The sequence below is a fragment of the Triturus cristatus genome, chromosome 12 (genome assembly GCF_964204655.1).
Source record: "Triturus cristatus chromosome 12, aTriCri1.1, whole genome shotgun sequence".
NCBI lineage: Eukaryota > Metazoa > Chordata > Amphibia > Caudata > Salamandridae > Triturus > Triturus cristatus.
This window is the reverse complement of record NC_140595.1, coordinates 200,297,830-200,309,983: the sequence shown is the minus strand read 5'-3', so window position 1 is coordinate 200,309,983 and position 12,154 is coordinate 200,297,830. Positions and strand designations below refer to the sequence as shown.

Below are 12,154 nucleotides of genomic sequence, written 5' to 3'. Positions count from 1 at the left end.
AGGCGGTTCTTGAGCTGCTGCTCAGACTTCTTGTCTCTCAGTTCTCTGGTCTGACCAGTGCTTGCTGGGAAACGTTCCATGTATTGTTTGTTGGACTGCTTAATGATGCACACCATGGGCAATGAGTATCACAACCTCTGGACCAGATGCAAAAAGATCTTTCTCCCCATCTGGATCATTTTATCCGTGTCGTCTTCATGAGTAGGTCTGAAGATGATCTAAGAGACCTTTTAGGCACATATGCGGTAATGAGTGTTCTGGGTAGGGCTGGGCCTCTGCTGTTCATGGCTTTGTGAGCCAGACATAAAGATTTGAATTTGATCTTTGCTTGGATGGGCATCCAATGAAGATGTTTCTGTGAAGCTTTTGCTGATTCTTGTCTGGGTATTCCCAGGAGTATCCTAGCTGCCGCATTTTGGACCACCTGTAGTCTGTTCACCATGTATTTAGGGGATCCCAGGAAAAAGGGAGTTACCGTAGCCGAGAGACAACCAAGGCCTGTACAACAGTTCTCAGAGTCTGTTCAGGGATAAGGGATAGGATCTTGCGAAGCATGCGGAGTATCCCAAAGCAGGTGGCTGCCAATTTCCTTGCTTGTATTTCCATGGAGAGATTGTGGTCCAACCACATTCCTAAATGTTTTATGGATCCTTTAGGAATGGGCGACTGCCAAGTTCATGTAGCCAACTGATAGTAGCCCGGGGCACAGAATTATTTCCCAGGAATATCAGTTCAGTTTTATCTCCATTCAACTTTAGGCTACAGCTGGCCCTCCATTTGGCTACTTTTTCCATGCAGGGAACCAGTTGGCTGTAATTGGACTTAGGGCCCTCCGTCACTGATACTACCAGTTGCGTATCGTCTGCGTAAGATACGAATGATAAGATAAATTCTTGAACTATATTGGCCAATGGTTGCATGTAAAGGTTAAATAATGTGGGACTAAGACCGGATCCCTGTGGGACTCCGCATGAGACCTGAAGCACATCTGAAAGGTACATGCATTCCATTATCTAGAAGGATCTGTATTTTAGAAATGAGGATAGCCAATGTAGGGCGCTATCCCGGATAGCTGCCTTCTTCAACCTGTAGATGAGGGGTTATGATCCACAGTGTCAAAAGCCGCACTAAGGTCGAGGAGCAGGATTGTGGCGACACCCCCCTGATTAAGAATTCATTTGAGTTCCTCAGTGACCACCAACAGGGCTGACTCCGTGCTATGCTGCGGCCTAAAACCCATTTGGGTCTGATGTAACACATAATTCTCTTCCAGAAACTGTGAAAGGGTATGGTTAACGTGCTTTTCCACTATTTTTTCTTGAATAGGTAAAAGTTATATGAGACGGTAGTTCCCCAGGTCTGTAGCGTCTAAGTGGGGCTTCTTCAGTAAGGGTCCGACAATGTCACGCTTCAATTTTTTTGTCATACCTCTCATCTGCAATGAGGAAGAGTTTGTTGGGCTGGTAGTACAAGAGCCATTAATGTGAGTAGCCTATACTTTGTACCTTACAGTATTTGGGCTCTGCTTCAGATGATCAGTGCTCTACCGGTCCTTGCTGCCCTTATCGTAGCTCTACTGCGGAGGTTCCCTGCTGTTTCATACTCACGGCCTCCACCTCGGAGCAGGATCAGACAGAGGCTCTTTGAGTCCTGGATCGCTCCCTCACGACTCCGCTGTACATAGATCCTGTACATTCCTTTTCGCCCTACTAAGCCTAGCTGCCGATGATCTAGGTGCCATTCCATACGTGATCCATTTTCCTCCAGTTTTGGCCGAATATGCTGGACTGTCCCTTATAAAAGCCATTGCCCACCAGTTACGGATGCTACTTGTTATACCACTCCCTCTGCAAAATTGATGAATGCATTACAAGCCCTTACTTCACTCTTCCCAGCCTTGAGGTAGGTAAACACTTTATGCTTATCTCCCACATTAGAGTCCTTCTGCGGAGAGACGATCTGACCCACCACTACTTCTCCCCTCCTCACTGTGTGCTGAGGGATCTGTACAAATGTCATGAAATTCCTAGTCCCCACCTCCCATCGCGGCCGGATGGTGAATGGCATATGCTGTAGTGACCCGGCTCCCACAGGGACTCCCCATTTCCTCAGTTGTTCCTGTGTTTGCATTAACCTCTCGATGTTGACGGCATATGCTGTATTGACCCAGCTTCCACCTTTATGGATCTCTTGCAATCAGACCAACGACAATCTCCTTAATTTAGGCTGTGCTGCAGGCAGTACATTTATGGTGTACCAAATCCATATTCTTGCATCGTCCCACGCAAAAGTTCACATCACATTTTGACTTCTGTGCAGTTCAAGCCTTTGTACCACCTATCATAGCCCTTCATCCACCGATACATGCACTGCTACTCCCTAAGCTCCTTATTATTTTGTTACATACAACACATTTTGTACCAGCCGGTCCCCACCTTGCTGCAAGCAGTGCACTGAAAATGTCAGGAATCGAGAGCGGAAGCAGAGTTTTGCATCTTTGTTCTGAAATAAGCAGGTATTTGAATGTTTGGGATATGCAAATACTGTCCAGAGTTAGGTTTCTGTTTTAACGATCGTCTGTGCTTCTTGCTTGTCCAAAAATCTCAAATCACCATTGCGCAGCTTTTTGTGGGGGAGCTTGCCTCATTGAGCTTTCACCTAGCTGATAAACATAACAGCGGCGCCTTTGACCACATCTCTGAGGCCATGTGCCATGCCCGCTCTCTGTGCAACTCCTGGTTCACTTACTTGTTCTTACACCTCTGTCCAACTCCAACTTGTTAATTTGTGTCTGGTTCTTATTTTGCTTGTAGAGTCCCTCTTTCTAACAACCTTGTTGTTTCTTTTCCGTCTTTTGTTCTTTTTCCTGGTACTGGGGCCAGTTTCCTGAGCAAAAACCAAAGGAAATGATGGACGGAGTGTTGAGCATTGCAAGCACTCACCCCCAGTCAACTGATCTGGGTTTAATCCATCACCGTTCTTTAGCCCACTCTGCCACCCCAGTTCAGACATGGCCATATGCAAATCAGTCTGACCCTGTGCCTCATGGGAACAGTCCAGCCCGAACTGCCAAGCCATGTCTTCCCTGGACCGGAAACAAGCTTCCTAGGACCGGTTTCTGGCATTTCAGCCGTCTTCAGCCAGGCTCGCTTGAATCCAGTGGCAAAGTGAGCAAGGGACTCACGTCTGAGCATACCCTGCCAACTTATGGCGAACAAAGCAAAAACCAAAGGAAATGATGGACGGAGTGTTGAACATTGCAAGCACTCACCCCCAGTCAACTGATCTGGGTTTAATCCATCACCGTTCTTTAGCCCACTCTGCCACCCCAGTTCAGACATGGCCATATGCAAATCAGTCTGACCCTGTGCCTCATGGGAACAGTCCAGCCCGAACTGCCAAGCCATGTCTTCCCTGGACCGGAAACAAGCTTCCTAGGACCGGTTTCTGGCATTTCAGCCGTCTTCAGCCAGGCTTGCTTGAATCCAGTGGCAAAGTGAGCAAAGGACTCACGTCTGAGCATACCCTGCCAACTTAAACCCAGATCAGTTGACTGGGGGTGAGTGCTTGCAATGTTCAACACTCCGTCCATCATTTCCTTTGGTTTTTGCTTTGTTCGCCATAAGTTGGCAGGGTATGCTCAGACGTGAGTCCCTTGCTCACTTTGCCACTGGATTCAAGCAAGCCTGGCTGAAGACGGCTGAAATGCCAGAAACCGGTCCTAGGAAGCTTGTTTCCGGTCCAGGGAAGACATGGCTTGGCAGTTCGGGCTGGACTGTTCCCATGAGGCACAGGGTCAGACTGATTTGCATATGGCCATGTCTGAACTGGGGTGGCAGAGTGGGCTAAAGAACGGTGATGGATTAAACCCAGATCAGTTGACTGGGGGTGAGTGCTTGCAATGTTCAACACTCCGTCCATCATTTCCTTTGGTTTTTGCTTTGTTCGCCATAAGTTGGCAGGGTATGCTCAGACGTGAGTCCCTTGCTCACTTTGCCACTGGATTCAAGCGAGCCTGGCTGAAGACGGCTGAAATGCCAGAAACCGGTCCTAGGAAGCTTGTTTCCGGTCCAGGGAAGACATGGCTTGGCAGTTCGGGCTGGACTGTTCCCATGAGGCACAGGGTCAGACTGATTTGCATATGGCCATGTCTGAACTGGGGTGGCAGAGTGGGCTAAAGAACGGTGATGGATTAAACCCAGATCAGTTGACTGGGGGTGAGTGCTTGCAATGCTCAACACTCCGTCCATCATTTCCTTTGGTTTTGCTTTGTTCGCCATAAGTTGGCAGGGTATGCTCAGACATGAGTCCCTTGCTCACTTTGCCACTGGATTCAAGCAAGCCTGGCTGAAGACGGCTGAAATGCCAGAAACCGGTCCTAGGAAGCTTGTTTCCGGTCCAGGGAAGACATGGCTTGGCAGTTCGGGCAGGACTGTTCCATGAGGCACAGGGTCAGACTGATTTGCATATGGCCATGTCTGAACTGGGGTGGCAGAGTGGGCTAAAGAACGGTGATAGATTAAACCCAGATCAGTTGACTGGGGGTGAGTGCTTGCAATGTTCAACACTCCGTCCATCATTTCCTTTGGTTTTGCTTTGTTCGCCATAAGTTGGCAGGGTATGCTCAGACGTGAGTGCCTTGCTCACTTTGCCACTGGATTCAAGCAAGCCTGGCTGAAGACGGCTGAAATGCCAGAAACCGGTCCCAGGAAGCTTGTTTCCGGTCCCGGGAAGACATGGCTTGGCAGTTCGGGCTGGACTGTTCCCATGAGGCACAGGGTCAGACTGATTTGCATATGGCCATGTCTGAACTGGGGGTGGCAGAGTGGGCTAAAGAACGGTGATGGATTAAACCCAGATCAGTTGACTGGGGGTGAGTGCTTGCAATGTTCAACACTCCGTCCATCATTTCCTTTGGTTTTGCTTTGTTCGCCATAAGTTGGCAGCGTATGCTCAGACGTGAGTCCCTTGCTCACTTTGCCACTGGATTCAAGCAAGCCTGGCTGAAGACGGCTGAAATGCCAGAAACCGGTCCTAGGAAGCTTGTTTCCGGTCCAGGGAAGACATGGCTTGGCAGTTCGGGCTGGACTGTTCCCATGAGGCACAGGGTCAGACTGATTTGCATATGGCCATGTCTGAACTGGGGTGGCAGAGTGGGCTAAAGAACGGTGATGGATTAAACCCAGATCAGTTGACTGGGGGTGAGTGCTTGCAATGTTCAACACTCCGTCCATCATTTCCTTTGGTTTTGCTTTGTTCGCCATAAGTTGGCAGGGTATGCTCAGACGTGAGTCCCTTGCTCACTTTGCCACTGGATTCAAGCAAGCCTGGCTGAAGACGGCTGAAATGCCAGAAACCGGTCCTAGGAAGCTTGTTTCCGGTCCAGGGAAGACATGGCTTGGCAGTTCGGGTTGGACTGTTCCCATGAGGCACAGGGTCAGACTGATTTCCATATGGCCATGTCTGAACTGGGGTGGCAGAGTGGGCTAAAGAACGGTGATGGATTAAACCCAGATCAGTTGACTGGGGGTGAGTGCTTGCAATGTTCAACACTCCGTCCATCATTTCCTTTGGTTTTGCCAGTTTCCTGAGCCTATTTTTTTTATCTTAGGCCATATTGTTGAATAACATGGTTTCCACCTGACAGTTTAACGCCTTCCTTTTGTCTTTGTTATAGTTTACCAGTCTGGTTATGATGTGTGTTCACTTTGCCTGGTGCTTTCCCCCCTCTGTCCCTTTTCTTATTCTTGTTTGCCTTTTACTTGTCTTACTAGTGCTTCTATCTTTTTCTTGTTGGTCTGATTCTTGATTCTTTTTCTTGGTTGTGGACTCGACTCAACCCTCCTATTCAGGTCTATTTGGTGCTTCTTCACTCTCTATTTTCCTCAGTTGGTCATATTCCTATATTTACATGGACCGCTGGATCTGAATTAAATATACTGTCTGTTGATAGCCAGAGGGCAGAAAGGGATATAGTGTTTCAGCAGGACATGAGTGGGGGGAAATAGGGAACTCTTTGTGCAGCTACTTCGAGTCCAGCTCTCATGGAGAAATGTTAATGAGAGGAATACCTTAACTAATTGACATATTGACAATCAACAATACACTTTGAGTGATTGACATCGCTCGCCACACACTACAACTCTGTTTGTCTCACTCAGGGATTGACTGGGAAGGATTTCATGGCGCCAAGGTGGTCTCGGTGTCGGGAAGTGTGGCTTATGCGAAGAAGCATGGAGTCTACCTTGTCGATGAGCAGGTAAAGGATAGGTCTGTTGTTGCATTGATGGATAAAGGTTGCACAGTCATCAACAAAGCAGCTGTGTGGGTGCTACTGGAAAAGGTTGCTGATGTGTCAGTAGAACAGGCGGCCTTTGCTTTCTTACCCCAGCCTTACATTGCTGTCTTCTGTCTTTGTCGAGCGGATGGTCACCCTAGTGTCCATACACACTGACAGCTCAGTCTACCATAGAGGTCTCTACTCCTATGCTTGTCCTGTTTTATGACCATTTGGATGCCCCTCTTCCAACTCTCCTAGCCCTTGATTTTCCCTTTCACTGTCTTGCTTTCTATATTTTCAATCATCATGTTTTTTCTTTCCTTTTTCTTTTTCTCAATTCTACATTTCTACAGTTATATCTACTTCTCTTTTTAATTTGTTCACTAATTTATTTTTGCTCAGACTTGTTTTACTCTTTTTAAAAAATTCCCTTCCTTTCTCTTTTGTTCTCCTTATATTTTTTCTTTTTCCTTCTTTTTTGCTTTCCTTTCTGCAATGTTCCTTTTCTCTCGTTTTTTACTTATTTCTTTTTCTTCAGTTCTTTCTCTAACCTTGTCTTTCCATCTCAGGCTCTCATTATTTCACCCTGTGCTCTCCAACTCGTCTCCTAATCTTTTACCAAGATGATCACTGCTCTGAATTGCACACCAACTCTGGTGGACTCCACCAAATCGCTTGGAATTACACTGGATAAGAACCTTAACATGAAAACGCACATCAACCTGTTGGCTAAAAATGCCCGCTTTCACCTAAGCTATGTCAGAAAAAACGAAACCATTCATCGAAAGCCCGACCTCAAAATTGCAGTTCAGGCTTTAGTCATTTCGAGGTTGGAGTACGGATGTACTACCCTCTCGGGGCTTCACAAAATCTCAACAGCCCCTTTAAAAGCCTGTCTCAATGCAGCAGCACGACTCCTAACAGGATCTAGGAAATTTGACCACATATCGCCACACCTGAAGGCGCTCGGCTACCCTATAAAGCTAGAATCCAACTAAAGATGGCCTGCATCACTCATAAAGCTCTACACCACATTACCTCCTCGTCCAGTCTTCCTCGCCACAGTAATATATATGAGCCTCAGGCTCCACACAGAACTCCAAGTAAATAAAAGAGCAGCGCTCTAGTCTTCCCTCCCTCTTCCAATATGGCCCCCAGTGGCTTCAGCCAATCCTATAAAAGGATACAAACAAACCAGCTCGATCTGTTCTTTTTTTCTGCACTTCTCCGAGTGCTGTGTACCTGCTGGTCAGGTGAGTGGGGCTGGGGTCCTGCTTGAGCAGCCCCCTTTTGTCCTAGGGTATCAAGTTTGGGGGAAGTAGTTTGTTTGTATTGTTTTTCATAAATTTTGTCTTTCCCCCTTCTTCTGCCTTCACGCCTCTGCTCCTGCTTGAGCGGACTTTCGTGGCGTTTGTTTCTGATATGGTCGCTTTTTGGACTCGTTATTGGAGTCCTGCTATGCCTGTGGCTGAAGCTTCCTCCCTGTTGCCGGTTATTTGTTTCATCTCCCGACCGCGCGTCCTAATGAGCGGACGTAGCGCGACCGGGTACGTTTGCTCTGGGGGCCGGAGGTTCCCGGTCGCATTCCTACCTGCTGCCGGGGCCGAGTGAGATTGCTGTGGGGGCAGGTAGCTCCCGATCGCATTCCTTTTCTGCTGCGGTTCTGGGCATGTTCTTTAGCTGCGGTGGGGCGGCTTTCGGATCTAACTCCGACCTCACGCGACGGTCTATGACTGTCTATGCGCATGCACGCGGCTATTCTTCCGGCATTTATGTTGTTTTTAGGCATGCATGGGCTGGCTTGTATGGTTGCCTGGCAACCCCGGGGCCTTTTATACCAGGCGTGTTGTCTTCTTCTTGCCTGTGTTTGAATCACTCGTCCACTTGTGTTTGGCTATGATGGAGCGTGGTTCTATGGATGATACTGCTCCTGATCCCTTGGTTGTGGCTTCTGGTTCTGGTATGCAGATCCCGTCTATGGACTTGTTACAGCGGATGATCAATTCTGCTGTGGCTGCTGCAATACAGGGTCAGGTTCCTGTTCCTCCTGCGAAGCAGGCTAAGGTTGATGACACTGCTGCTGCTGATTCTGAGAATGAGGAAGAGGTTGATGTCAGGGGTCGCTTTGTGCAGGGTGCCGACCTGAAGGAGGTGCTGGGTCACATTCGCGAGAACTTGGTATTTACTGCTTCTGTTGTTCCTCTGGAGGAAGGACGATCTATTTGCACAATATCAACGTCCTGAACCTGATTCTTTGCCTCTCCACTCTTCGGTCTTGAAGGTCTTGGATAATGAATGGAAGGATGTGGACAAGGGTTCCTTTCCACGATTTTTAAGTAAGAGGTACCCGCTGCAGGATTTTGCTGTGAAATTCCCTTCCTCGGTAAAGGTTGACTCCTTGTTTGCTAGCATGTCGTCTCATGGGACTGTGGTTTCGGAGGATTCTTCTCCTGCTGACCCGGTTGACCGTAAGGTGGATGGTGCGGTGAAACACACTTTTGCGGCTGCAAATTTTTCTATCAGGGCTGCTGCCTATTCATCTTACGCTATACAATCCTTGCTTAAGGATTTTCAGTCTCTGTCGGAATTGTTGGACCAGGGAGAGGATGTTTCTTCTACCCTGGCTATGATGGAACAACAGGTTCGGCTGCTTTCGGATGTCTCCTTTGACTCTTTAGGAGCGGCGGCTTCTGCGGCTGGGTCTTCGGTGGCTGCGAGGCGCCAGTTGTGGCTTCGTTCCTGGAAGGCTGATGCTGCGCAGAAAAGTCTCCTGATGAAGATCCCATTTTCTGGGGTTAAACTTGTTGGGTCACCTCTGGATGACATGGTGAAGAAAACGGCGGAGGACCGTAAACTCCTGGCTCCTGAGAGGGCGAGTCACTTCCGTTCATTTGGTTCTCAGCGGGCTTTTGGACCTTCTAGGAGGGGTCGGGCTGGTCAGCCCTTTCGTGGCAGGGGGCGTGGCCGGGGTGCTCCTTCCTTTGGTAAAACCCAGTTCTCCGGTTCATCTTCCTCCTCCACTCCTGCACCAAAGTCATGACTGGATCGCTCCTGGTTTGGGTCCGGTTGGGGGGTCGCCTCAGTTTCTTCCTGGATTCTTGGAGAATGACTGTATCGGACAAATGGGTGCTGCAGGTGGTTTCGGAGGGCTTGCGTATTGGATTTATCCAGACTCCCCCAGACTGTTTCAGGGCCACTCCTTGTCCCAGAGACCCTGTAAGGAGGTTGGCGCTTTTGGAAGGCATCGAATCCCTGGTGGTCAAAAGTGCGGTGATTCCTGTTCCCGTAGATCAATTGGGGTTGGGTGTGTATTCCATCCTGTTCCTGGTGTCCAAGCGCACTGGGGATCTTCGGCCAGTGATGGACCTAAAGTGGTTGAATGCTTACATCCCTCGCCAGAAGTTCAAAATGGTTTCGCTTCCATTGATCCTTCCTCTGATTTCTCATGGCGACTTCCTTGCATCAATAGACTTGAGAGATGGGCATTAGTGTTTTTCCTTATCTGCACGACATTTTAATTTCTGATTCTTCTCTTTCTAAGGCGGAGTTGCATGTCCAGAGAGTGTGCCATGTCCTGGAGCATCATGGGTTCCTCGTGAATGTACCGAAGTCCTCCCTGGTTCCTGCGCAGGAATTGACTTTCATTGGGGCTCTGTTCAGGACTCAGTTGGGGATGGTGTTCCTGCCCCCTCCCAGGATTCTGTCCCTGGTGTCTGCTGTTCGTGCCCTGTTGTTAGGGCTTTCTCCTCCTGTGAGCCTATGGTTGAGGGTTCAGGGTCTAATGTCGGCGTCATTGTTGACGGTGCCGTGGGCTCGCCTCCACATGTACCCGGTGGTGTCCCACATTTTGTCGCATTGGGACCCCTGTTCCCTAGATATGGGTGTTTTGGTTCCTATGTCGGAAGATGTTCGGGTGGTCCTGAGTTGGTGGTTGGACAAAGGTCATCTGTCCAGGGGCCGCCCATTTCTGATTGTTCGCACCCGCGTGGCCACTACCGATGCCAGCCTGCTGGGGTGGGGTGCTGCTCTGGGGGATTCGACGTCTCAGGGGGTTTGGCCTCAGTCGGTTTTGTCATGTTCCTCCAACTACAAGGAGCTGAAGGCCGTCCTTCTGGGTCTGTTGGATTTCTCGGATCTTGTTCGGGGTCACCATGTGCAGATCCGAACGGACAATCAGGTTGTGATGTCTTATGTGAACCATCAAGGGGGGTGCAAGGTTCGATCCCTCAGTTGCCTCAGCCGTCGGATATGTTGTTGGGCGGAGGTGCATCTGGAGTCTCTCTCTGCCATTTACCTACTGGGCGCGGAGAACACTGTGGCGGATTGTCTGAGCCGGGTGTTTCCTTCCATGGGGTCTTTGTCACTGACGCATGTGATGTTCAGGAGGTTGCGGAGGATGTTTGGCTATCCGATTGTGGACCTGTTTGCTTCCCAGGAAGATGCCAAGATCCATTGCTTTTGCACGATTATGCCTTGCCGGGATGCCTGGAGAGTGGATGCCCTGTCGTTCCCTTGGCCGACGGGTCTGTTGTATGCCTTTCCACCTGTTCCCCTGATTCCGGCGGTCTTGCAGAAGATCAAGAGGGAGGGATCCTTTGTGCTTCTAATTGCTCCGGGTTGGATGCGTCGCCCTTGGTATCCCCTGCTGTTGGAATTGGCTGTGTCTCCGGGGTGGGCTTTGCCATTCATTCCTTATCCTCTAATGGGTCCTCTTCTTCCTCTGCCTGTGTTCCGTTCCTTGGGTCTGCAGGCCTGGCTCTTGAGAGGGATTCGTTGATGCGAAATGGTTGTTCGATGACTGTGGCTGGGGTCATTCAGCAATCCAGGAGGCCTTCTACTCTAAAATCCTACGCGAAGCACTGGGATAATTTTGTTTCTTGGTATATGAGTCGCGAACTGTCGGTGGCTTCTTTGGACCCGGCTCGCATTCTGGATTTTTTAAATGATGGTTTTGTGTTGGGCCTGGCCATTTCGACTCTTCGGGCTCAGTGGGCTGCGATTCGGGCTTTCCATGTCCTCCCTTTGGTTTCTGTTTCGCCATTGGTTACTAGACTTTTTAAGTCTCTCTCTTTCAAACGCCCCAGTCCTATCATGTGTCCTCCTCCTTGGGACCTGCCTTTGGTTTTGCGTTCCTTACAGTTGGCTCCCTTCGAGCCATTGGAGTCGGTGGGCTTGAAGTTTTTAACAATCAAGGTGGTGTTTCTTGTGGCGATTGCTTCTGCCAGACGTATGGGTGAGTTGGGTGCTTTCCTTCGTTCTGCCCCATTCTTCTTGGTTTTGTCGGACCGTGTGGTCTTGCGCCCTCATCCTACATTTATTCCGAAGGTGGATTCTTATTTTCACAGGTCTGCTGAAGTGGTTCTTCCTGATCCTTCCTCGACTGAGGAATCCCTTTTGCACCTCTTGGATGTTCGTCGTGCCTTATTGATCTATTTGTCACGCACTTCTTCCTTTTGCAAAGTGGACAACTTATTTGTGAATTATGGTTTATCGCGTCAGGGCCTGAACCCATCCCTCTCGACGATCAGTCGCTGGATTAAGGAGGCCATTATGTTGGCGTATGCTTCGGTTTCTGAGGTTCCCTCACTTCCTGTTCAGGGGCGTTCCACCCGATCTGTTGCTGTGTCTTGGGCTTCCTTCAAAGGGGTGTCCATGGAGGATGTTTGCAGGGCTGCTACTTGGTCTTCCCCTCATACATTCATGTCCCATTACCGCCTCCAGCTTGGGGGTGGGGGTTCTGTTTCATTTGCCTCTTCTGTTCTGTCTGCGGGGGTGACTTGAGAGGTTTTTCTTTTGATTGAGGTGCCTCTGTATATTAAATTATGTTTTTCATTGCACTTTTGGTGTGGTCTATTTTCCTTACATGAAGCTGAT

At 49.2% G+C, this 12,154-nt stretch overlaps 1 protein-coding gene across 5 annotated transcripts in view; it reads left to right on the top strand.

Annotated features, from left to right (window-relative positions):
* The window catches only part of FCSK (fucose kinase), an 808,393-nt gene that overhangs the window by 648,763 nt on the left and 147,476 nt on the right, over window positions 1–12,154 (top strand). For all 5 annotated transcript variants that reach the window (XM_085639472.1, XM_085639470.1, XM_085639473.1 and 2 more), the window contains one exon: window positions 6,162–6,259. In XM_085639472.1, coding sequence (XP_085495598.1) covers window positions 6,162–6,259 — 98 coding nt within the window. The remainder of the gene's footprint in view (window positions 1–6,161; window positions 6,260–12,154) is intronic.